We start from the raw sequence: 27,093 nt of genomic DNA on the forward strand, positions 1-27,093 counted from the left end.
TTAGACCTAAACTCAACTAAACCAAACAGGAATACATATGTTTTCGTGTGTTTTGGACATAAGTTCTGATCCCAGACCTAGATACATAATCTATTCCTGACAGAAATTTTAGATCTGAACCTAAATTCTGAACCGGGAAGCAGGATTCTGGGTCTGAATTCCGAACATGAATCTGAATTCTGGATCTGACCTCAGGATTGAACAAGATTTTGGATCGATTTCTGAAAATCATTCTGACCATCTGGATTCTGTGCGTAGACCTGATTTTTTTTCTGTATTTTGTATGAATTGAATTTGGAATGTATAAAAGCCTTGGTATTACATTCCTGTAGAGGAAACATTGAAACTATTCACAATCATTTTTATTTGACCAATTCTTGGTCGAAACAGCGCTTAAAATTTTCATCTTCTTACTTTCGTTTACTTTCTTACAAATCTCACAAGAATTGAATGGTGCACTAACCACATCAACATTGCAACTGATAAATTGGAATGGAATTGCTTTTCACAATGATATATAACCCACATGTCATTTACTCAGGGCCTTTCTCAGAAAGATTTCTAAAGTATCGAAGCCCACTATTTGCGACTCATTGCCCACCTGTTAACAATTTTGAGTTTACTACCCACTGAAAATTATCTAATGCCCACTAGGGACCAGTTTGGGTATCACTGTGTTATAGATCAATGTCAAATAGTGATAGATAAAACTAATGGTTTGAAAATTTCTACATTCCATAAAATTCAATTCAATCACAAAATTCAATCAAATCAAATCTTTTTAAATCCGTCGTTGTATTTTTGAAGTAATGTAACCAGTATTGTCACTCAAAAAATCCTCTATCTCTAAGAGCTCACTCTTCTTGGTACAATAATCGATCGCATTTCAGCCATACTAAGAAAAATAATACACAGAAAAAGTGAGCCCCTTGTGACTTTCTGAGACACACTGTTATTGTTAATTTCATACGATATTTAATTTCATCGAGATCCAACTTCTTGCTCCGGAAATACAGCGTGATGTGTGTTTAAAATATCAAATCGTAATTAGAAGTAACAGTGCAAGAATATTCTCTACTTGATTCCAAACCGTTTCATTTTCATAGTTTCATCAGCTGGTTATTATCAGAACAAATTGGCTCAAATGACACGTTCCCCTTGATATTTGGAGATTTGTGCCTTAAAACAAAACACACATAGATTAACTTGAGATGGTTAGGCCGAGGTTTCAACCTATCAGAATTCAAATGAAAGGTTCTATCCGAATCCGGCTTCTGGTTCCAGAAATACAGAATATTGAGTGCTCAAAATCTTAAACTTTTATATACGTTTATGAGCTCTCGATCGATAATGATACTCACGTTTTCAGCAGACTTTCCCATTTGGAAGTGTCATTATTGAGCATTTAAATAAAATTGGTGACTGTGCCCGAGATCAGGTTACTATATTACATTTCACTGCATCACAAGGCTTCATAATGATGCGATAAATTTTGCAAGGTGATCGGAGATAGCTCCCTTACTCCGATTCGTGGAGAACGAAAAACATCTTCTAAATTTGTAGTTTATATTAGTTGCTGACCATACAAACTTACTTTGGCTATACTGACTTCGGTTTCAGGTTCCGGAAGTAGCGATCTAAAATTCCAAAACGAAACTCACATCAATTTCTCAAAGATGATTTGAAGTTTGGGAAAAGATAATAGTTCTAGGAAGCCAAACTAGGTGAACAAGGTGAATCTTTCCGACCCGTTGAGCCTCCTTTAAGGCACTCGTACCAATTTTAGTCCCTTGTCCCTTGGGTAACCATTCTTTTCTCTGGTGTATAGCAATGATTCCAGCCAAACATGTATTCGAAGTGGGCTTGCGTTCGTCTTTTTAGTTTCAAATAGGTGCGGGATATCTTTTTTTATTTGCAGAATCTTTCTGATCGTCCAGTACAATTTTATGTATTATTATCATTGTTGTTATTTTTGCTCCGGTTTTAGCGGTTTTTTTTAATGTAGTTTTGACACTGTCAGTGGTAGTACAGTTTTGGCCATCATGAAACTCTAAAACCAATATCTTACGGTGTAATCTGCAGAATCAACAGCCTGTAACATTTATTAAACTGTTATTGTTTCCATTTTTGATTTCGGGAGGGGTCAGTGTCCCTCGGGCCCCCCTTCTAGGTACGTGTCTGATCCGATCTTTCGAACCCTTTTCTTCCCCCGTGAATTTATAATGACCTATTATGCGAACATTAAGCCATGTTTCGTGTCGTTTACGGCGTGTTTGGACGTCTCAAAAAGAATGAAATGTTGACATGTTCTAATTGCGAAATTCATTCTTACAAAACTCCACTGTTCAATTATTTTGTTAAACTTTAAAACAAACGATAAGATTTCATCTGCAAGTTTCTTACTGTTCTCTTCTAATTTACGAATATTGACTTTGAAAATGAATTCTTCCAGTGAAGGCAACCAGTGAAAGGAAATTTCAAATCAAAACATCTCAGCTTGCTGAGATCTAACGCAGCATTCAATTTCGTTCCTGTGGGACTAGCTCTATCGATGACATTTGCATAAAAATTGCTCTGCCATGGTAAGAAAAAATAACAATCCCTGAAGAAACACAGACCGAATTTCACATGTTCCATCCTGTGCACAGCAAACACAAAAAAAACATTTTTCATCAGAAAAATGCTTTCCATCTGTGGCGATTATTTTAGGTGAAAAAACAGTTCATCAAAATAATTGGTTTAAATTCAAATATTTAAAACAAAATGAATTCTCAGTAGTCCTCAGAAAATTACTTCTAGAGAAACGATTCGTGGTAGAAAATCTACGAGCTGTTGCTAAGCAACCGTCGTTCGTCGCCTACTGTGCAAGAGTTTTTCAATTCTCTTGCCAGAGTAACATCCGTTCGGTAACGTTCACTCAACCATTTCAACGAGCTATGAATTGAAGATGACAAATGAGTTGGTGGTTTGAATGGTTTATATAATAGATGATTTAATAATTTTTATCAATCGTCACACAACCGGTAATGTATTAGCTTACTTTCAATCAACTAAAAGAATGAAACAAATCATATCTAAAGCCGTAGTTTTTCTTGTTGTTGTTATTGTTGTTGATTAAAATCAAAATACTGTGTACTTAATGAATGAATATTAGAGATTGATTTGTTTGTTAATACTTCTTAGTCTATACTTTTACGTCAAATAGTTAAAAGGAAAATATACTAACATGTAAGCAAATATATGAAGAATGAAAAAATGTAGTAAGATATTGGAAAAAAGTAACAAATTTCCTCGAGTCTAGTAATCATTGTAGCCTATAGTATAATACCAAGAAAAATCATTTACTGTTTTAATCGAATAGTAGAGAAATTAACTGGATTTGAACTGGGTGTGAGTTACTGGAATCGATTGCTTATAGTTTTCTCTTCTCAGTTGGACGATGGACCGAAACAATGCACAAATTTGTTTGTTTCGTGCTTTGTGCGTTTTTTTTTTTGGCTCGGAGCTGTGTAAACTTGATATTCACAACACGTTGAGTTCGTTTTGTTAGTTTGTTTGTTGTTTTGTTAGTTTGTTTTGTTAGTCAAATACTGCCAACAACACAGTTCGAAATGTTTTACGCGTTTTCAGTTTTCTTTTTGTTATGTTAACGGTAGTAGTAATAAGTGATAGTAGTGTGTGAGAAGTTGTCGATTGTCCACATTTGCTACATTGTTGTTGTTGTTGTTTATTAGAAATTGACCGTTGTCTCAAACGAAACAAAATCAAGAACCTGACCGGAAGTGGGAACCGTGTACGTACCTGACCACCTTCGCCTTCGACGCTCTGCAGTTCCCGCCATTCCTCGATGGTTTGGGCCAAATCGATCTGACAGAGGGGCACCTTCACTTCGCCGATCTGGTCGTGCTTGGAGAATCGATCGAAATCGAAGATGGCGAACACTAGGGTCTTGTTCATGGCCTCGGCATACGGCAGGCTCTGTGCAGTTCAGGACGAACGAACGAACGAAGTAGGCCAGACGAAAAGATAAGAGTGAGAGTAATGCTTGTTAGACTAGCTCCTGGAGTAGGAGTAGGCATAGATTTTGCACTTATGAGTAACAGTTACAGTAGTTTACCACACATACAGAGACAGATGGAGTGTTTCTAGCCTAGACACTTGGAGCTGTCGCAAGGGTTATATTGAAAAGATTATCTGTAGTTCTGTAAGAATATCTGAATCTCTGAAATTGTGTACCTAGCGGAAATAGTTGTGAGAGCAACTCAGAAAATTATTTATGAAAAAGGTGCAGTTGGTTACGAAATCCAAACGAAACAAAACCAAAACATGATTTATAATATTGTTAAATCATTTTCGTTGGACATATTAAAACTATCAAAGAGTGCAAGTTGTGAAAGTGAAAGTGAGAGTTGTAAAAGGACAATATCAAGTACCCTAGATTAGAGTGAAAGTATGACATGACACATTTGGACCAGTTGTGTGAAAAAAAAAATTGGAATTACCTTGAATGTGAACGATTCGTTAAATACCGGACTGAGAGTTTTCCTGTGGACTTTAGTTTCAAACTTTTTCTTTTTATCGGGTAATAGATAAACTTTTACGTAAGGATCAGAGGTGCCTCCCATGTCCAGAGCAGGTAGTTCTTCTGCCTGGATTACAGTTACAGTCAAGGCATTAGCGTTGAAATCGTATTCAAGCTGAAATGAACGTTTCGAGATCAAGCGATCTTAAAGGTACAAATATTTGATTTGATCAGGATACGTACCTTGTACTGCAGCTTTCCCAGCTTCTGCTCACTCTGTTTGCTTTCCCCTTCGTCGTTCTCTTCTGCATTTTCTGTCAGTTCTTCCATATCAGGTTGAACCTAAAAACGCGTGTTTGTTTATGGTTTTTACCCCAATGCCACAGGACACAAAAAAAAAGAAAAAATAATATTTGTAGTCAAAGTGTTCCGCACTGATCTCCCGCTCAACGATGGAACAGGTGAGACATCTACTAACATCGAAACAACAGTAGTATACTCTAGTAGTATATCATAATAGCATCTAGATTGGTTCAGCTTTAAAAGAGGGCTTACAACAAATGCAACAGATTTTTTTTTGGTTTGTTTTTTTTTTGTCTTGATTAAATTAGTGAACGCACATTTACAATGCACCTGTACACTGACACATTTAATGAATGAGATTCTACTGAATACCTTTTCTTTGTATGCTGAACCTAATAATTGTACCGATTTCATATCGACTCCTTTCATGCCCTTCTTGCCGTCTTTGGAGCGCCTCTTGCGGAAAAAGCGACGAATGCAGAAACCGCAGATCCCCAGGATGATCAGGAGGACAAAGATGATGATGGACACCAGGCCCCACGTCGGAATGCCCATCTCCTGTGCCAGATGTTCAGTCATTTCGGCCGCCTTGTCACCGATTTTCTCCGCCTCCCCCTTCGTCGGCAGTGCGGTACTGGAGAACTCTTCATTTTCTTCTGGAAATCAAAGAAAGAAACATAATTTACTAATGTATTCAAATTCCGATGTTTCGTTTATTTTCTATTGCGATGATACTTAATTACCGTGCGTTTCCATGAAAATTTGTACATTTAATGGAAACGCATGGTCGAACAAATTTAACTTATTCAGTGAGTCTGGGTTGACTTTCAGTTCGATTTTATCAATATATCGGAATTTGGTTGGTATTTTTAGTTGATTGGGAAACGCTGGCTACCAATCACAATCACACAAGTCGCACAATCTGTACAGTAAGTTGATTACGACTCCCAGCGGTATTTTTAAATATTAATGCAATTACATTGGAAACGGCACCGGTGGTTAACATTTTGCACACTATTGTAATAACGATGAAGCACGTTTCTGTCGGGCGTGCAGAAGCCGCCATCAAATTAAGGAACGGCTTTAATATGAAATAGAGTGAATACAGCTCTGAACAACTGAGTGCCGCCGGCTTGATAAGTTTTTTTTCTTTGAATAGCTATTTATTCACAAGGATAAATTTTTAAATATTACCATTTAATTCTGTTATAAGTATATCACGTCACTATACAAATTCACTATGTATCTCACGACACTATAAATCTTGTATAATAAACGTCACATCACATATGCACATTTCGAATACAATTTATATTCATCTTCAGTGTGATAGTTTTGTTTAGTTATTGGCTATTTATTGGAATATGAGTTAAAAATAAATTATTAAGATTTAAATTGGGTGTTCAGCCACAAGTGGTGACTTTTCAGCCCTATTATATATATGATTTGGTTGTTACCATGAGGACATCATTTGCTTCCGCAATTCTGAGATTTTTGTGTAGGGAAAATTCTAAACCTACTTTTATTGTGTAATGGGGAATAGGAACTTATATACTAACTTACTAACTAATACAGAGAGCGAATCGATTCAATTGAAGATTGCATCGATTTTTGTCGGAATTTGCTTATAATATTATGTGACATGTGACATCTAATGGTTCTATATTTGTGAGTCTGTGTAACTCATTTGTACTAAACCAGGGAGGACGCTTTAAAATCATTTTCAGAATTTTATTCTGAATCCTTTGAAGCGTTTTCTTCCTGGTGAAACAACAACTTGACCAAATTGGTACTGCATAAAGCATGGCTGGTCTGAAAATTTGTTTATAAATTAACAATTTGTTTTTTAGACAGAGCTTAGAATTTCTGTTTATAAGAGGATATAAACATTTAATATATTTATTACACTTTGCCTGGATTCCTTCAATGTGATCCTTGAAAGTGAGTTTTTTGTCATACATTAAACCTAAGTATTTAGCTTGATCAGACCATGTCAATTCCAAGCCATTCAATTTGAGAATGTGATTATTGTTTGGTTTAAGAAAAGAAGCTCTTGGCTTATGAGGAAAGATAATTAATTGCGTTTTTGCTGCATTTGGTTTAATTTTCCATTTTGACAGATAATCACTGAAAATATTTGAACTTCTTTGTAGGCGACTGCAGATCACTCTTAGATTTCTACCTGTGGCTAACAGACTTGTGTCGTCACAGAATAGCGATTTCTGACAACCAACGGGTAGATTTGGAAGATCAGAAGTGAAAATATTATACAAGATTGGAGCTACGCTCGCACCCTGCGGAACACCGGCTCGTACGGGTAGCAATTCAGATTTACAATTCTGATAGCTAACCTGAAGAGAACGATCAGTTAAATAATTTTGAATCATTTTGATCAAATAAATAGGAAACTGGAAATCAGACATTTTTGCTATTAAACCTTTGTGCCAAACACTGTCGAATGCTTTTTCTATGTCTAGAAGAGCAACTCCAGTGGATAACCCAGAAGATTTATTTACTTTTATCATGTTCGTTACTCTGACAAGTTGATGAGTAGTTGAATGTTCATGACGAAATCCAAACTGCTCTGGTAAAAAAATTGAATTCTCATTTATATGAGACATCATTCTCAACAAGATAATTTTTTCAAAAAGTTTACTGATAGAAGAAAGTAAGCTAATTAGTCGATAACTTGATGTTTCTGCTGGGTTTTTATCAGGTTTGAGGATAGGAATTACTTTAGCGTTTTTCCATCTTTTTGGGAAGTAAGCTAATGAAAAACACTTGTTGAAAATTTTAACCAGAAGTCTCAAGGCAACATCGGGAAGATTTTTAATAAGAATAATAAAAATTCCATCATTACCAGGAGCCTTCATGTTTTTAAGTTTCCTAATAATTGATTTAATTTCATCAAAATTCGTCTCAATAATGTCATCGTGTGATAACACTTGGGTTGAAATATGATCATATTTCAGTGAGACTTCATTTTCAATAGGACTCACAACGTTTAAATTAAAATTGTGCACACTCTCGAACTGCTGAGCAAGTTTTTGAGCTTTTTCGCCATTTGTAAGAAGTATTTGATTTCCTTCCTTGAGAGCAGGAATTGGTTTCGGAGGTTTTTTAAGAACCTTAGAAAGTTTCCAGAAAGGTTTAGAATATGGTTTAATTTGTTCAACTTCTTTAGCGAAATTTTCATTTCGCAAAAGAGTAAATCTATGTTTAATTTCTTTTTGTAAATCCTTAACTATGTTTTTCATAGCAGGATCACGAGAACGTTGATATTGTCGTCGACGAACATTCTTCAACCGAATGAGCAGTTGAAGATTGTCATCGATGATAGGAGAATTTAATTTAGTTTGAGCTTTGGGAACTGAAAGATTTCTAGCTTCGATAATGTAATGATTCAAATTATCAATTGCTGTGTCGATGTCCGCAGAATTTTCTAAAATAGTTTCACGATCCACATGATTTTCAATGTGAGATCTGTAATCCAACCAATTAGCTCTATGATAGTTGAATATAGAACTAATTGGATTAATTATAGCTTCGTTGGAAAGTCTGAATGTTACTGGAAGATGATCTGAGTCAAAGTCAGCATGTGTAATCGGTTCACTACAAATGTGACTTTGATCTGTTAGAACCAGATCAATTGTAGACGGGTTTTTCACGGAAGAGAAACAAGTCGGATTACTGGGATGAAGAACTGTGAAGTAACCAGCTGAGAGTTGATTATGAAGTATTTTACCATTACTGTTATTTTGCCTACAATTCCACTGGACATGCTTAGCATTTAAGTCCCCTATTACGAAAAATTTCGATCGATATCTTGTAAGTTTTTGCAAATCGCCTTTAAAGAAATTTAATTGTTCGCCGGTGCATTGGAATGGCAAATATGCTCCAGCGATGAAATAAATTCCATGAATGGTTTCAACTTCGATTCCCAAGCTTTCAATAACTTTAGTATTGAAAGAAGGTAAAATTCGATGTTAATTTGCCGTTGGACAAAAATGGCAACTCCACCACCCATTCCAGTAAACCTGTCAAATCGATGAACCACATAATGTGGATTGCTTTTCAATTTGACATTTGGTTTAAGAAAAGTTTCTGTCACAATGGCAATATGAATTTTGTGAACTTTGAGAAAATTATAAAATTCATCTTCACTCGATTTCAAAGATCGAGCATTCCAATTTAAAATATTCAAATAATTATTTAACATCACTGTTAAATTTTAAATTCATTATAATATTATTTGCGAATTGCCATCCGATTTGAAATGCTTCAAAAAGTAATGAAGTCGAATTCATTCGGATGATCATTTGAAAAAGTGTATCTTGTAGGTTGATCATTTTATTTTCAGTTATATCGCCTAAATCAACTTCATTTAAAGAAGCGAATGGCATTGAAGGAATATTTGTAGGTAGACTGCCATTACAAGAAAATGATTTGGCCGATCTACCTATGTTTTGATTATTTACATTAGAAGAAATAGGTGGTAGATTTCTACCTAATATACCAGCATAACTGACATTAGTAGAAGATGATGACGAGGTCGATCTACCTGTCAATAAATTGTTTTCGTTAGAAGACGAATTGACAGGCGTACCTGTTTTTTGTTTTAAATTCGAAGAAATCAGTGCCTTAGAAGAATTAGGCGTGGCACTTGTAACGGCCTTTTGATTTTCAGGTATGTTCTGTAAAATTAAGCTCGTTGATTTGACTTGTTGTCTAAGCGAACGAGCGTTTAAAATTTTTCCCTGACAGGACATTTCAAATAATTGGATTTATGATTTCCATTGCAATTTGAACATGAAAATTTATCAGTGGTTTCATTCACTGGACAAACGTCTTTCGAATGCGATTTACCACAATTCAAACACCGTATATCCATATGACAATTTTTGGTTCCATGGCCAAAGCCTTGGCAACGACGACATTGCGTTAAGTTTGCAATACGATTATGCCGTTTATAATGTTCCCAATGAATTTTAATGTGGGAAATGAAACGTACTTTTTCTAAAGTTTTCAAATTGTTTACATCACTTCGTTTAAAGTGAATTAAATAAAGTTCATTGGAATTTCCAGAGCGTGGTTTAGAAGTACCATTCGCTCTTTTTTCATAAGTATTACTTGGGAAGGAGCAAAACCAAGTAATTCTTTTAGTTCATTTTTAATTTCATCAATACTTTGATCGTTTGATAAGCCTTTCAAGACAGCCTTGAAGGGTCTGTCTGATTTTATATCATATGAATAAAATTTATGAAGTTTCTCGGACAAATATCGAATAAGACGTTCGTAATCTTCCAATCCATCAACCAAGACTCGACATTCTCCTCTCCGTCCGATTTGAAATGAGACTTTTACTTCCGGGAGAAAAGTAGAAAGCTCAGTACGGAATGCTTTGAAGTCGGAAATCATCACCGTCACTGGTGGCATAGATTGATGTTTCTTCCCAGAACGACAAGCGTCCATTTTGGGAATTTTTGAAGAATTTTCTTCTATGTCGCTACAATCGGATTCAGGAAGAATCTTGTAAATATTGTTAGACGGCATAGAATCAACGGAAGGGAAATCCGTCCGTTGTCTTTTATTTTTACATTCAGATTCTAAAAGATCGTGAATGTTAGTCGAAATATGTTGAATAACGGATTGTGATTTATTCCGTATTGAATTATTTTTAGCCTTAGGCTTGCTGCCTTTCCGGTTGGACGCAGGCATTTTTGAAATGAATGGAATTTTGAATTTTGAAGTTTGAATAATAGTTATTTGAATAGCTAGCCTTAAAAAAGGCTGATTAATTTCTTAATCACTCTTTGTATCACTTAGTCTCTCTAATATACCTTTTTGTATCACTTAGTCACTCTAATATCACTCTTTGTATCACTTAGTCACTTAGTTAGTGATTCAGGTAGCCTTGAAAAAGACTGAATCAATGAAACTCTAGGTAGCCAGAAAAAATTTCCAGGAGCCAAGAGCTATAAGCGTGCGGTGCGAACGACTGTTCAACACCGACTAGGCTTGATAAGTTTTGAAAACGTCCTTTGAATGAGATCAAGAGTCTGTTACTCTCAGTAATCAACTAACTATGACTGTTTGAATTTTGTCCAGTATCCAGTCAACTACAATCCGTGGTATGCTGCTTCAATTTCGCATTCTATCTATCTATCTATCCATTGTTTGGCGCGAAACGAGTAGTTCACTCCACTAGAACAGAAAAACTGCACCTTTTTTCATATAATTCTTTCTGATATTGACTCTCAAGACTCAACGCCATTCGTTAATTGTAGATCGAGTACTAAGTAAAATGATGGAGTGACTCAACTATTGATAACTGTTGTTACAATTATTTAACGAATGCAGTGTTCATGCTCATTTCTCATTTCATAGCTAAATTGTTAATCGAAAATTGATCCTGTGATTGTCATGCTACGCACATTCATCAAACAAGATTAAGTAATATCATCAGACTAGCGGTTAAGCAGCTTATGGACAACCCCTCAAACAGGTTTATTACTTCCGATAATCCATTGTTATTTACTATTGATTTTTTGAACGTCTTCAGTCTACAATTAAGCCTTACAAGGACAAACAACAAGTCGCTTTTGGAAATTTGCGGAATTAATTTCAAGTATTCATCTTGGTCATCTCTGCATCAGCGTTCATCTCATATGTCGAAACAATTAGTTGAAGGTCCTACAAACAATCTCCGGGAAACTGCCATTGTTGAAAAACGCAATGGCAGTTTTCTCCACTATTTCTTGATGAATCGAAGAAAATATCAGTTTATGCAGAAAAAAATGTACTAAACAAATTGATATTTCTGTTTTAAAATTCTGCTCGACGACAGCGAAGAAAACTTCTTTTGCGTTTTGCAACAATTGCTGCTTTCCTGAGATGGTAAATTGCCCCTTAAGAGAGATCTACAATCTCTGTTCAATGCACTGGCTCAAAGGATAAGATGGCGATCGGTGCATTCACTTTCTTTTTCCGCAACAAAATCTTTTAACATGTTCACAATATTTTTGTATGATATTTCTTTTTCGGACCGAAGTTAATGTGTTGGATACGAATTCGTCGTAATTCGTTTATTTTACATTACCGTTTGACAATTCTGCTGTCAGGAAAGATAAATTTAAAAAATAATTTCAAGCGAGACGAAGTTCGACGGGTCAGCTTGTCTCTATATATAAAAATGCAGAGGTCTTTTTTTGTAATCGCATCACGTAAGAACGGATGGACGGATATACAGGATTCTTTTTTTGTTTGATCAGTTTTTATCCCCACCGGGTTCGTAAAACAATAAAATAGGAAAACTTACCGGAAAAGTAGGAAAAATCCAAAAAGTTTTTTTTTTGTATGGACAATGGAATTTTCCACTGAAAATGTCGTCAATGATTGCTAGTTCTACGATTGATGTTTGGCGCGCAACGAGTTGCAATTTGGTCGTTGAAGAAAGGAATACTAGATCGTTGAAAAAATCTTTTGACACGAAACGAGTTGTTATGTGCGAAGTTTTCACATGCATGCTTGATGTGATGCGATTCGTCATTTCGAACCACGTGCGCAATTGGTTATACAAAATTATTGCTTGCTAAATGAATTAATGCCGGAATGCATAGCACTGTTCTAGCTACAATATCGATATACTATTCAAGCCATACCGTAAGCAGGAGCGTAAGTTCTGATTTAGTTTATCAGTAGTACTAGACGCAATGTGAGCCATGTAATACCATATAATGTGATATGATTCTGCTGGACAATGCCAAAGGGTGATTAGCGTAATAAATTGACATTGGTATTTTATGTTGCTTATTTTTGTAGTTTCGAATTGGTAAGATAAAGATCAAATTGAAATTATAGCGGATTTCTTCCAAGCAAAGTTTCACAGTATATGAAAATAATCATTTTATTGCTCCTTCAAGATAGATGAGTAACTTTTGATAACTTGAAGGTACAGAACAAGCTATTTTGCTTGCTGCGCTGAGCTAAAGTTCGTTCAGTTGTGTTGGGTGAGTTTTCAAATGTGGAATTATTACTTGAAAATGGGCGGCTTAGGATATTATTCATTTACTTTGAAAGTAGCTTAAGATAAGTCATTCCCTCTATTTGAACTTTGGGTTACTTGACCAATTACTAAATGCAAATCGTAAATATCATATCTGGATGAGATGACTATTTTTTTTCAACGATATATTTGATAAGGTACACTATCTTAGTTCTAAGATGTTGAGGGCAAAAGAGATGAGTTATGATAGTTAATAACATGAAATGCATCATTTGGATATTCCCTAATCTGTTGGTACAAAAGTTGATACTGTATACTGGATAGTGATGATTGACGATAAGTTGTCTCCAGTGGACTTTGCCCTTCCCCAGAAATTAATATAATAAAGAGAAAACATGGTAGCTTAAAATTGTTAGCTGTGAGATCGCTGACCCTGTTTAATGCATTGACTCAAAAAAAAAGACGAAAACTGGTATATTCACTCCACATATTCTCTTCGTTATTACAGATGTATTGCACATTTTTCATATAATTTGGTCTAATATTGATTCTCAGAAGCTAACTTATTCCCTAATTGTAGACGGAGTAGGGTAAAAGAGGTATTTTGACCACCTCATATATTTTGGTTCACCTAACAAACTTTATGGATTTAATCGATGTTATGTAATCCATGTTGCATCGATTTGAAGCTAATCACATCAAATTACCTATTGCGGAAGGGTTTTGAAAAGGTATTAAATTTGATGGATATTTTTAGAAAGTGAGCCAAAATAAAATAAATCCTGAAGTGGGCCAAAATAACTCTGTTACCCTACTCAGCAAAATGATGTGGTGACTCAACTGATGATATGACTATTGATATGATTATTTGACGAATTAAGTGTGCATGTACAAGTTGATGGACGCTACATCGTTTCAACTATTGAATATAAATAAATTTTATCGCTGAATTTTTATTTGATGATTGATCCTGTGATTGCAATGCTATGAACATTTATTAAACATGACTATGTAGAATCACCCGATTAGCGGAAAAGCATTTTTTTGGACAACCGATCTCAAAAAAAATTTCCTTCCGATAATCTTCATTTTTTTCAATGAATTTTAAACGTGTTCAGTCTATAAAGGAGCCTGCACAAGTAATAACGAACAAGTCGCGATGACTTTGAAGATTTACGGAATCAATTTAAAGTAGGATAATCGTACCCTGCATCATCTCAGGACAACCTCATATGTCAAAACCATTAGTTGTGAAGAGAGCTGCTATCTATGTTCAATGCATTCGAAGATGACAGATGAAAACTATTACACCGTCCAAAAATATTAATTAATATTTGTATAATATTTGATTTTTAAAGTAATTATGCACACAGTTTCTAAGCAGCGGGAAAGTTCACGTTGAACTTGTTCTGCACATTGTAGATGTTTTAAGTATTTGTGGAACTTCTGGCTGCTCGAGAGTAAGTCTCTAAAAGTCTTAAATTTTCTAGGGAAAACAGAATAAGTATGTATTTCCGACAGGGCGCATGAAAGTGCCGATACTTTTTTTACTCACGAAAATTATCCCGTTTTGCTGTGCTTTTATGGAAAGAGGACATTTATTTTGCACAGACTGATCTTTGAATCAAACACAGAGCGAATGTTTTGTTTCGTGCAGCTGGATGAAAATTACGCATTGGAATATGTGTGGGCATGAACTTCAATCGGAACGTTATCCGTAGGTTAAAAATTCAAATTATAGCTTTTTTCATTTTTTTCTGAATATAGCATTGGTTTGATTGGTAAATTGTTCAGAGTTTGTTCAAATTCGCAAAATTTATATGTAACATGTTCAAGGGTTGATTCTAGTCCATCCGACGATTTGGATCGAAAAAAAAAAGTTTTCCTTCTATAAAGATTCGAGATTTACTTTCAGCACAACTTCGAAAACTTGTGTACAAATGGTGCACAGAACGCGGACTGTCTCTGAGAAAGATACACGGAACGACCGAAATCAGCATTTTCGCGAAAAATTTAGTTGATTTGCTGATTTTAGTTAGTTATTTTTTGAGACAACTAAAAAAATCTTACTTTTGCTGATTTAGATTTTTTATTCTCATTCCCTTAATAATAATAAAATATTTGTTGAAATGACTATTTTTTTTAGTTGAATTCACAAATTAAACGTGCTGTCATTTCTTAGCTAAGGCACATTTCATTTCCATTCAACTAATTTTTTAGTTGAATTAAAGAAATAAAATGTTATTTTCAACCAATATGAATGGTTGAATTGGCTTCTGCAATCTGCAGCTATATGGCGCCCTGTCACCGAAACGGTAACACCGTAATGACTACTAGCCACTAGATGGCACACTACTGCCGAAAAAATTTCAGACGCGGTTGTCTTTTCTATATTGGCAGGTATAAATACGATGTTGTATTGGAGAAAAAGACATAAACGAAACATAAATACAGGGTCCGGCACTCGAAGTGTAACCAATTAAAAAGGCCATAAATTCAGTTTGGAAAATTACTTTTACTTAATTCAAAGTACAAAATGTGTAAAAATAATACAAAATTCAGAATCAATTCACTTTTGTTCGATATGACCACCTTTTGCCTTGACTTGATGACTTGAGAGAGCGAAGGAGTTGCTTCGTTTGGCCGAATGTGACTTGCAGGTATTTTGGCCCACTCGCGGACAATAACTTTTTTCAGCGCCTCGAGACTGGTGTATCTTTTAGTTCGGACTTTGCTCTCCAAAATGGCCCAAAGAGAATAATCCATTGGATTCGCATCTGGTGAATTCGAGAGCCATTGTGTGGACGTGATGAAGTTCGGAACGTTGTTTTTCAGCCATTCTTGGTTCACTCGAGCTTTGTGAGGCGGTGCCGAGTCCTGCTAAAACGTCCATGCCACCGAAATGTTTGTCTGCCCACGGCTTCAAAGCAACCTCCAGAATACTTTCCCGATAATATGTAGCATTTACCTTGACGCCAGGCTCGATGAAAACAATTGGAGAGCGCCCATCTGCGGTTACAGCGGCCCAAACCATTATCTTTTGCGGGTGCTGCCTCCTGGTGGCCAATCGATGACTCAAATTCTCGTATGAACGGTCGGTCAAGTAAACCCTATCGTTTTGAGAGTTTACGAATTGCTTAATTGGAAAAATTTTCTCGTCAGAAAATACAATGTTCGGAAATTGACCGCTTTCGGCCAAACGAAGCAACTCCTTCGCTCTCTCAAGTCATCAAGTCAAGGCAAAAGGTGGTCATATCGAACAAAACTGGATTGATTCTGAATTTTGTATTATTTTTACACATTTTGTACTTTGAATTAAGTAAAAGTAATTTTCCAAACTGAATTTATGGCCTTTTTAATTGGTTACACTTCGAGTGCCGGACCCTGTATCTTTTTGAATTTTTTTCTTCTAAATCACTGTTTTCTTCATTCTCACTGGAAACTTTGAGCACTCGGAAAACAAAAACCGAACACAAGTAGTACACCGGACGGCGCAGCTCGGAAGGTTTGAAGATACAAAAAAACTTCATCACAATTAGAGTGAAACATTCCAAATTCACTTCACTGTTCCGCGTAAAAACATTATTACGCACAATCGCTTCAAGTGCGCACAAATTCTGAATGAATACGATTTCCACTAACAGTTTACGACATTTTTACATATCGGTTTAGAAATTTAAATAAAGATATATCGAACACATGCGAAAAACATCAAAACAATTTTCAAGCAGTTTCAATAAGACTGTCCTTTTAGCTTTTTAATGGATTGTTTTGCTTTAACACTTCTCATGAGTTTTTGGCTAATAAACTTGTTAATAATACCCATTTCAGTTTTGTTTTCTTTGTGCTGTCCTTCAGTAATGATGGTGATAGATAAATAGAAACAAATTTTCTGATTTAAATAACAAAATTAGTTGTCAATGAGAATTTTGTGTTGGATTGAAATATTGCTGGTTTGTGTCCAGGATATTCCCCAACTAAACACATTCTCTAAAAATAAGAGTTTTTTCAGCAAAGTAAATTCTCAATTTTAACTAATTTTATAGTTATTTTGGAAATTTTGTTGTTAAAATCAACTAATTCAAAAACAGTAATACGAATTAGGCGCAGAGCTAATTTCGGTCGTTCCGTGTAGCAAAAATGGAAGGAGTAAGTGAAAAAGCCGTGCGAAATGCAATCAGGAAGTTCGGTGAGGATAACACCTTTGAGGATATACCGAAAACTGGTCGAAAAAAAGGTCCTGCTAACCCTCAGTTTGATAAACGTATACTGAAGGCATTCGAGCAAAAGAAGGAAGGTTTCAGTTTGGGATGTGGCCAAAAAAGTGGGCACCTCGAAGTCAAATGTTCTTCGTGCTAAAGAACGTTTGAATCTTCGACCCAATAAGAAGCAGAAACAACTAAAACGTAGCCCGAAACAAGAGACATCGATCAGGCCGAGGGTTCGAAAGCTGTACAATATGATTCTTGCTGGAAATTTGGACGACGAAACCTACGTGAAACTCGATTACAAATCCTTGCCGGGATCACAATATTATACGGCGCGAGAAGGGTAAGTGTTAAACCAGTCCGAGACATCCATCAAAATCGAAAAATTTGGTAAGAAAGCTATGGTCTGGCAAGCAATTTTTAGCTGCGGTAAGATTTCGAAACCCTTCATCACCGCTGCTTCAATGAACAGCGAAATATACATCAAGGAATGTTTACAAAAACGAGTTCTACCCATAATTCGAAGCCACAAGGATCCTGTTGTCTTCTGGCCAGATCTTTCTTCTTGCCACTACTCAAAATCAACGGTAGAATGGTATACTACGAAAAATGTCACTTTCGTCCCAAAAGACATGAATCCACCAAATTGCCCACAACTTCGAAAAATTGAGGAATTTTTGGCATTAACGAAGGCACATCTTAGGAAACATGTCTCGGCAGCCGAAACCATTCAACAGTTCGAAAAAGATTGGACAAAAGTGTCAAAACTTGTCGCCAAGAAGTCTGTACGGATTTAATGAGGAACGTTCGCAAGAAGGTGCGCCAGCTAGTCTACAAAGGCTAAGTAGAAAATGTTGAGAATAATATTCTGTTGTTGTAGTCTAATATTATCAGTATATCGAATAAAATTTGAATATCTAACACTTGTGAATTTTTTACAGCGAAATCAAAGTGCGTCCATACTTTCTGGGACAGTCTTTACTTTACTGTGGGACGCCTTTTCGAAATGTACCCTGTACAAGAATGCGTAGAACTCAATCGTGAATATTTCTTGTTGTATTTAACGCAGCTACATAATTTATTCTCCATGCTTTCGGTAATATGATCAGAAATTTATGATAAAAGTTTCAGCAGTAAGAAATAACCACAAATAACTCAAAATTATAGTTTTCTAAAATGTTGGGTAACAACGAGTATTAAAGAGAAAAACTAATGACGCTTGTTTGTCTTTCTCGTGCTTGGACGACGGTTTTGATGCAGAGAGCGACATTGTATTCTAGCGTTACCAACATTCGTAGGTTTAATTCGTACCGTTTGTACTTCTGCAAGCGAGCGTTTTATACCAATAAGCTATAAGCTATAATGTGACGAAAAATGTAAGATCAAAACAGCAACTTAGACAAAGAAACATAAAATTCTGATCGGAAATAAAAAATTTCTGCATTCGATTTCATATGGATTTGAATAAAATGAAACCAAGCTACCGGAAATGAACCCATTCCCGTCGTTTCGTGACAAAGCATTCCGTGGCCCATGAAATATGAACACTAGCAAAAGTTCGGCTTCGATGCAGTTCTTTCAGTCATCTTAACGAGCATCTCAGCTGCTCAGCACAGGAAACACACTACAATCCAATCGGAACATCTCCTTTACACGAACGAACGGCCGAAGACAAAAGCAAGTGGTCCGGCCAGCATCGCAGCATCCAGACGATGAAATACAATCGCAGCGATACCATCAACGCCCAACGAAATCTGAACTCGTTCACTGTCTTGATGCAGCAAATAATTGCTTCGTGGCGTCGAGCAGAATAATGATTAGATGCAGCCAGGACTGTCCCGTCATTGTGCGATGACGTGATTGGAAAGCGATTGCAAAATGTGGTCGCAGAAAAAGGAGCAGGCTTTCTGGCTATCTCTACTACATTGAGTTTTGTTCGCAAGGCTACTACAAACTTTTAATTTTTTCTATTTGAGAAATACTCGTATCAGGATAGACATCCTAAACTAGAATATTTTCCCTGCTTGAAAAGTCATTTACACATAAAATAATAATTGCAAAATTCATCACACTTTTCGAAATACCAAAATTTGTTAAAAGGTGAAGTGGTCAGATTGAGGTCATGCGCCTTGATTTTTTTCAAGACTAAATACTATTCTGCTGTTTGGTTTTAATTGCCGCACAATGTCTACTGTATCGATTTTGGTTGGTTCTTTTCGACAAGCATTAACTGGATGAAGCGAAAAATATGAAATGAAAAGACGGATAGGATAGGAATTCCATTCTTTCTTACGATCATGCTTATATGAGCCTGCCTAGACTAGCTTTTCCGTTCTTAAATTTATAACTGATTCAATCTAGAATACCTATTTGGCATTAAATAAATGACTTCGTACTTGCTAGGAATTCCGAAAGGCCCCCCAAAAAAACCGTCAATGTGACAAATTTGGTAAAATGGTTTAAGTAATAACTACAATCTTGCCTAGTGTTGTAAAGTAATTCCAGCCATAATCGCATTTCAGCGAATTTTATTTTGTTAGGTTCGTCAAAATCCAACTATATTTTAAAATCCATCCTACTACTATTTGGAGAAATGATGTTGCCAAATGAATTCTCATAAATGTAATATAGGACATCATTCTTTTTTGTTTCGATTGTTGAGATTTTAACCTTAAAGTCATTCGCCTCTCAGTGCAGGAGATAGTTGGCATCACTGGAAGTACGATGCTATGCTTGGGCATTGATCTCACAAAAAGTCTAATTTCAATGTGTATCAGGCAACTTATAGTAAAGTAATTGATCGGAGTAATGCAGCTGTGGCAGGTGTGGGTTGTTTGAAAAGAGTTATTATTGAACATTGCTGAATCGCGAAAATGAAAAATATTCCGACGGAAACTGTGAATTTTCCGCTCAAAATTAAACGAAGTCAACGTTGCGATTTGGCCTCCAAAAATTAAATGACATAAACCATCTGCATATCATTTTCGGGGTTATCAGATTTATATGGAATGTGTGATTCAAACTGAAAACCTAAAATTGTTCTGCAGCAAACCGATCCGCGAGTGTTTATTTTATTTCATTTTTGCTTTTCTCATATAGAAAGGTTATGCAATCACTGTGAAAACTGACTTTTGAACCGAGGCCCGGAGGGCCGAGTGTCATATACCATTCGACTCAGTTCGTCGAGTACGCAAAATGTCTGTGTGTGTATGTGCGTATGTGTATATGTAACGTTTTTTTGCACAAACTTTTCTCGGAGATGGCTGAACCGATTTTCACAAACTTAGATTCAAATGAAAGGTCTTGAGGTCCCATAAAAAATCCTGAATATTATCTGGATCCGACTTCCGGTTCGGGAGTTATGGGGTAAAATGTGCAAAAAAAAAAGAAAATATGTGTTCTAACTTTTCTCATAGATGGCGCGACCGATTTTCACAAACTTAAGTTCAAATGAAAGGTCCTGTGGTCTCATACGTAATTCCTGAATTTCATGCGGATCCGACTTCCGGATCCGGAAATATAGAGTAAAGTGGGTTAAAAGTTGTATACTATCACTGAAAATGGGGAAAAACCTTAGAAAAATTTCTAAATCGACTTCAAATCTTCTCCAATTGATAGTTTTTATCAGTAGACGGTCAAACAAACCGATTTCGGTTATTCTTTTAAGAATCGAAGAAAATTATTTTGAAGAATACTACAATATTATAGATGATAGTATGATTGATATGAGAAAGACATCATTACACCACTAGGTGGATTAGAACAGGTATTTTTGTTTTGGTTAGAGAGTAGATATTGACATTACTTCGTATTGCGTAAAGCGTTATTGTTCGATTGATGATGATCAAGTGATATCTTTCTAGTATTACGGTTGTCTATTGCAAAAAAAACAGAACACAATGAATTAAATGTTTGAATCGATAGCGAACCTCCCGACAGCCGGCTGTCTGGAGTTTTACGAGTTTCGGAAGAAATCTCGCATTCTAGTAGGGAGCACACATTAATACAAAACTCAATGAAATTGCAACGAATCCTCGGTAGCCGGCTACCCAGAACAATAAACACATGCTAATATTATAAGTAGTAATTAGATCACATTATCTATCAAGATAAGTCCTGACTGTGACACTTGTGATGATGCAGAGAATTCCAAAAAAACATGATCTGCGACTCCCCAAATATCATGCATTTGGTTCAATATGCAATTTCAACTGGTTTCTGATCAATCACGAGAAACTCACGGGTGCTCAACTAAGCTAAGATAAGCTAGAGTCATTCGACTTTATATCCTATGTGTGTGGTTGAGAATCGAACCCAATTGTGCGAAATTACTTACTTGTTGAGAAGGTATGGAATATGGTAATTTAATAGTTTTCTTTATCAGAATTCAATTCTGCAAAACTCAATATTCGAATCAAAATGTGTTTCGTGCGAATAGCATAACACTTGGCTTAAAAAGTTCCGGGACATTTTTCGAAAGTACCAACCTTCCGATGGCGTGTCAAATTTCACGTCAATCACACTACAGACACTTAGCCTACCGATGGTTTGAGAAGTGTTACCCATACTCGGATCGATTATAAACAAATTTTTGATTTGTGGTATTATGATTTTAAACATGACCAAATCAAGAAGTCATCCTGAAAAAATTATGTAAGTTTCGTTAATCGTGATAGATGAACGCAAAATCATCATAACGTTAACACATCAAGTGCTTTTACGACGTTACGCGAAAACATGGGCAAGAAAAATCTTTTCCAAATACGTACCGCGTTCCTCATAATCGAACAAAAGCAACAACGCATCAACTATCTAGAGCTGGTCAGCACTGTTTAGTTGCAATAAAAAGTATTTCTTACTTTGGGATGTAACAGTGGACGAAACATGGATCCACTTATTTTTTCCGGAGTCGTATCAGTATTCAGACGGGGACGGCCGCCTGGAAAACGGAACAGATAGCTGGTACAATCATGGCTTCAGTTTTTAGTTCCTCGAGGTATAATTAACATGGACTATCTTGGAAAACATTGAGTTACTGATGCGTTTGAAGTGCGAAATCGAAGCAAACGGCTTCATATGAATATAAAAAAAAAATACAAGTCAATGAAAACAATGGCCAAATTGAATGAATTGGGCTCTGTTTTTTCAGCTTGTCCTAGTTGTCCTTTGCTGAACTCAAAAAGATACTCCAGGAAACAAATATTCGGCTCGAATGTGAGAGTCATCGCCCTAACCGAACCATTTTTGGAGGCCATGGAAAAATCATTCCATAAGTATGGCATCGAAAAATTAGAAAAGTTCCAGACAATCATTCGGTCACCAATTATCTAATCTTAATCTTGTTATCTTAATAACAAAATTGTTACAAACGTTGATCTGTAAATAACAATACTATATCTAAATTTGTTACACATTTTGTACGAGTTTTCTACGGTTATTACCGTGAGATACACGGGGGAAACAGATTGAAAAATTGACATATGAACACAATGATGTAATGAAAACTGCGAAAATGTTACCGCAGAGACGGGACTCGAACCCGTAGCTAACTAATAGCCGGGGAAATTGTTTTACCAATTAAACTAACCTGCATATGAAAACACATGAAAAGAAAGTCCAACTGACTAGACGAAACTAAGCATGCTTCGCTGTACTTAGCCACCACAGTATTCACTTACAGAAAAAAATTGTTTATGCCAAATGTCTTAGACATGCATGAAACATCCAGACCTGGTTTATCTGAGAAATTTTATTTTGAAAAATATCTTTTGGAAATTTTGAGGATTCCGATATAGAATTTTTTTTAAATGCATAATGTCTTAGAAATGCATGAACGTCGAGATCTTTTTTTTTTTTTTAAATCGAAAATTTTCAGTCAAAGAGTTGATTTAAAAAAAATTCGGGATAACACCAGATCATGACGTTTCATGCATTTCTAATATAAAAAAAACTGGATAACTTTGAATATTCGCGTAAGAAAACCGCGTAACTTCAGAAAGAAATGCGTAACTTTGAAAACTTCCATAAAAGGAGTTTTTAAGGTTTTTCTTCTATGTATCCAGAGAACAGACTTTCATATTATATTCGAATCAATTCGTTCGTTTAAATCGATTCGTTCATTTAGTTGAAGTTGTAAATATGTGTCTCAATGGGGGAATTTTCTCGGAAATGGCTGAATCGATGTTTGTAAACTTAGATTAGAATAAAAGGTTGCATTCCCTTACACTATTGTTGAATTTCTGTTGTGATCTGATTGCTGATTTGAATGTTACAGGTTGATGTGTAGATAACATCAATTCGATTAGCAGGTTTTAATGATTGATAACCAATCAATGGCCCATTAGTCACATTAGTTTCTGTTTTCTACTTAATTTTAAAAAGTCATCGAAATTTGTTTGGTTGTTTGTGGATGTCTCATAAACCGGTTCGGATACTTAAAATTTTGATTAAATCCAACCGGATACGATCGCAATCACAACAATCAAGACCCAAACAAACCCCCGTTATTCTAAATCACAGCTCACAATTCCGTATTTAAAGCAGTCAAAATCAGAGCTAATAAAAGTCATTTTCATTGACTCAAAATAGACGAAAATGACGAGAAAAATAATGTAACTCACAGCTTCGCTTGCAAACTATGATAACGAAATCGATGTTCAGTCAGTGACATAAGCGGAACAGTAGTTTCAAAATTGTGTTCTTTCTTTTATTTGCCCTTTTAGTCGTTTGCTGTTTTCAATGAAAATCCCATAGTATGCTGTGTTGGTATTCAACCGAAGCTTTGAGAATCGAAAATGACAGAAAAAGGTTACGAATGAGGCAGTAAAATAATAAATTGAGAATGCATGACAATTTTAAGCTCTGGTCAAAATACTACTAAATACCACTTTCACAAATTTATAAGATATGGATAGATTGAATTTTTCAAATATTATGATGTCAAAAAAAGTGATGGTGGTCATATGGTGTTATTTTTTTATGAATCCGATTGTCTCACGTATGAAAAACAAATTCGTGCCATGATTGTATACGTAATATTGGCAATTTTTTCTATAATGATCCCGTCTACAAATCATACCAATCATAGAAATATATGGGAAAAACTTCAGTTCAACAATAGGTTGAATAGAACATATGTTAAATTAGAATCTCTAATACTATGGATTCTTGAGAAAATTTTATTTTACATATAAAATCCTCTGGCGGGATTCTCATCACAAATAGTCACCAAATATATACACTAATCATTCCAAGAATTACGTATATGTATAATTATGAGGCTTACAACTATATATGTAGTGAAGACCGTGGCGAAAATGGCCCCTCGCAATAATTCGAACACTAAATGTCACATTCCATCGATACAGCTGATCGTGTTAGACGAGTTTTAGTTATCATCAAGCTGTGGAAAAAAGACGCACCAGTGTTTTCATGTATAAAAGCAACGGTGAAATTGAATGTTCTGCGGTTACGGATTGGTCCACCATGCCCCGTTTACTCCAGGCCTGGCCCCCAGCGACTATTATTGTGTGGTAGAATTCTACGTGTACAGTTGGGAACCTCAGTTTCGTCCCCTTTTACGAATAAATCAGGAGTTCCACAAGGCAGTAATATGGGTCCCCTTCTGTTCGCACTGTTTTTCAACGATGCCGCTTTGCTGCTTGGTTATGAATGCAAGCTGATCTAAGCCGACGATTTGAAGCTGTACTTACTAATTCGTAATTATGAGGACTGCGTCCATCTTCAATAACTGCTAGACAACTGCTGGCACATGGTGTCGACGAAACCATCTTGTGATCGGCATAGCCAAATGTCAAGTAATTACATTTCACCGAATACTTCATCCATTAATCTTCGACTACAAAATTGATGGACAAACACTTATGAGAGTTGACCGTGTTAACGACCTTGGTGTTGTACTGGTTGCAAAACTCACATTTAATCAGCATCGTTCTGCTTTAATATCTAAGGCAACGAAACAACTCGGATTCGTAGCTAAAATGAGCAGAGATTTCAAGGATCAAGGATGTTCGAAGACGTTATACTGTTCCTTAGTGCGACCATTGCTGAAAAATACCAGTTTGGTATGGAGTCCATACGAACTCGTTTGGAACTTGCGGATTGAGCGTGTTCAGAAAAGATTTGTTCGGGTTGCGCTAAAAGATTTTTTCTTGCGAAATCCCTTGGTTCTGCCACCGTACCCTGATCGATGTCGCCGGTTAGGTCTTGACACCCTGGAACGACGAAGGAAGATTCAACAAGCTGCGTTTGTGACGAAGATTATCAACGGCGAAATCGACTCTCCAAAGATTCTGTCTCTCATCGACTTCCGGGTTTCACAACGAACTCTACGATCAACAGGTTTGCTACAACGAAGATTCCATCGGACATCGTTTGTAACCAACGAACCTATTGCAGCGTGTGTTCGAACTTTGTCCCTAGTTGAAAATTTATTCGATTTTGGAGAATCAGCGCATAAGTTTGTTCAGAAAGTGTCGCAATCCTTGATTTTATAACTTGACCTTATATTCATTAGGACTTTTATTGTCAGATGGAACAAGCAAACAAAAAAACAAATTTCTAAACCTGAAAAGGTATAGAAAGAAAAAAAATTTTTTTGAATGCTTAGGTCATTGCAAAAACGGAAGCCTATTTTGAAGACCTTGACAAATCTTTTGGAGTTTATACTGAAGAATAAAAAAAAATTCAAGTAAAAAATCGACATTTGCTTTATAAGACCCGAAACTTCGCACCTCATTTAGTATGTTTCAAAACGTTTCTAAAGCACTTTTGGCATCGGCAGCACTAAAGATGAGCGAAGATTGCGAACCATCGAATGATTTGGATGAATGCTGCGTTTACTGGTAAAAATTACTCTATTAACAGCACCCGGATTCTCTCCAATGAAGCATCCCCCATATTTCCTGGGGAAAATACGGGACCACTTGAGAGCTTTATCTCGACGGTCTTATCAAATTTCCTTAGTCCTGGTCCCTTCGCATTGCTCTATTCCGGGCAACGAAATGGCAGACTCGTTGGACAAGGCGGGCGCATTAGATGGTGAAATTTACGAAAGACCAATTTGCTTCAACGAATTTTTTAGTATATCTCGTCGAAGGACTCTCGAAAGTTGGCAAACTTCATGGAGTAAAAGGAAGCTAGGACGATGGTTACCCACAATAATCCCGAAGGTATCGACGAAACCTTGGTTCAGAGGGATGAATGTGGGTCGAGATTTCATACGTGTGATGTCCCGGGTTATGTCTAATCACCACTTTTTGAATGCACACCTCCGGCGTATAGGTCAGGTGGAGAGCGGTCTCTGCACTTGCGGTAAGGATTATCACGACATTGAACATATTGTGAGTATTGTGGCGCCAGATCGCAGCTAATAGACTCCCTTCGGGCCCGAGGTATATCACCCGGGGTTCCAGTACGAGACAATTTGGCCCATCGAGACCTTTCCTATATGTCACTCTTGCACCAGTTCATAAAAAACATCAACTTACAAATCTGCTCTGTGTTCTGCTATCCCCCGACGATATTTCAATTCAACCTCGACTCTAACATCCGCTCGCAACTTCTCATCCAACATCTGTTCACCATCTTCTTCGGAACTAACAAGATCTTGTGCTGACACTATTTTTTTTTGCTCCCCCTTCTTTCATCTCTTCACTATCTCGACGTGAACCAATTAGATCTTTTTGCTGACGTAAGTAATTTTGCTTTCTTCCCCTTTTTTCAACAAAATTTATTTCTCTCTGTTTCACTCCTTCTTTTCCGCAAAATTCACCACCACGGAGGGCCGCCCCAGTCGACGATCAACATGCGGGCCACCCACCGGGTTCTCGTTGCCCGGGGGTGTGTCCCGCGAACCCACACGAAGAAAGCGACCACCATCCATGCGTACCAACGTCACCAGGCACCAACGTCACCAATTCAGCATACAACCAGCCTCTATCGATGACAAGTTGGAAAATATGATCATGAAATTGAAGATACTAATTTACTCTAATTTTAAGTAGTTAAAAAATGCCCTCGGCATCTTATAGCTT

General features: G+C 36.3%; 1 protein-coding gene across 3 annotated transcripts in view; it reads right to left on the minus strand.

The window, feature by feature from the left end:
• LOC131432141 (synaptotagmin 1) overlaps positions 1 to 27,093 on the minus strand; it is a 74,196-nt gene that overhangs the window by 44,010 nt on the left and 3,093 nt on the right. For 2 of the 3 annotated variants that reach the window (XM_058598250.1, XM_058598249.1), the window contains exons 3-6: positions 5,198 to 5,481; positions 4,766 to 4,864; positions 4,503 to 4,697; positions 3,802 to 3,978 (exon numbers count right to left, since the gene is read on the minus strand). In XM_058598250.1, coding sequence (XP_058454233.1) covers positions 3,802 to 3,978; positions 4,503 to 4,697; positions 4,766 to 4,864; positions 5,198 to 5,481 — 755 coding nt within the window. The remainder of the gene's footprint in view (positions 1 to 3,801; positions 3,979 to 4,502; positions 4,698 to 4,765; positions 4,865 to 5,197; positions 5,482 to 27,093) is intronic. The other variant, XM_058598251.1, reaches the window with a different exon arrangement.

This window comes from Malaya genurostris, chromosome 2 (genome assembly GCF_030247185.1).
Source record: "Malaya genurostris strain Urasoe2022 chromosome 2, Malgen_1.1, whole genome shotgun sequence".
Classification (NCBI taxonomy): Eukaryota; Metazoa; Arthropoda; class Insecta; order Diptera; family Culicidae; genus Malaya; species Malaya genurostris.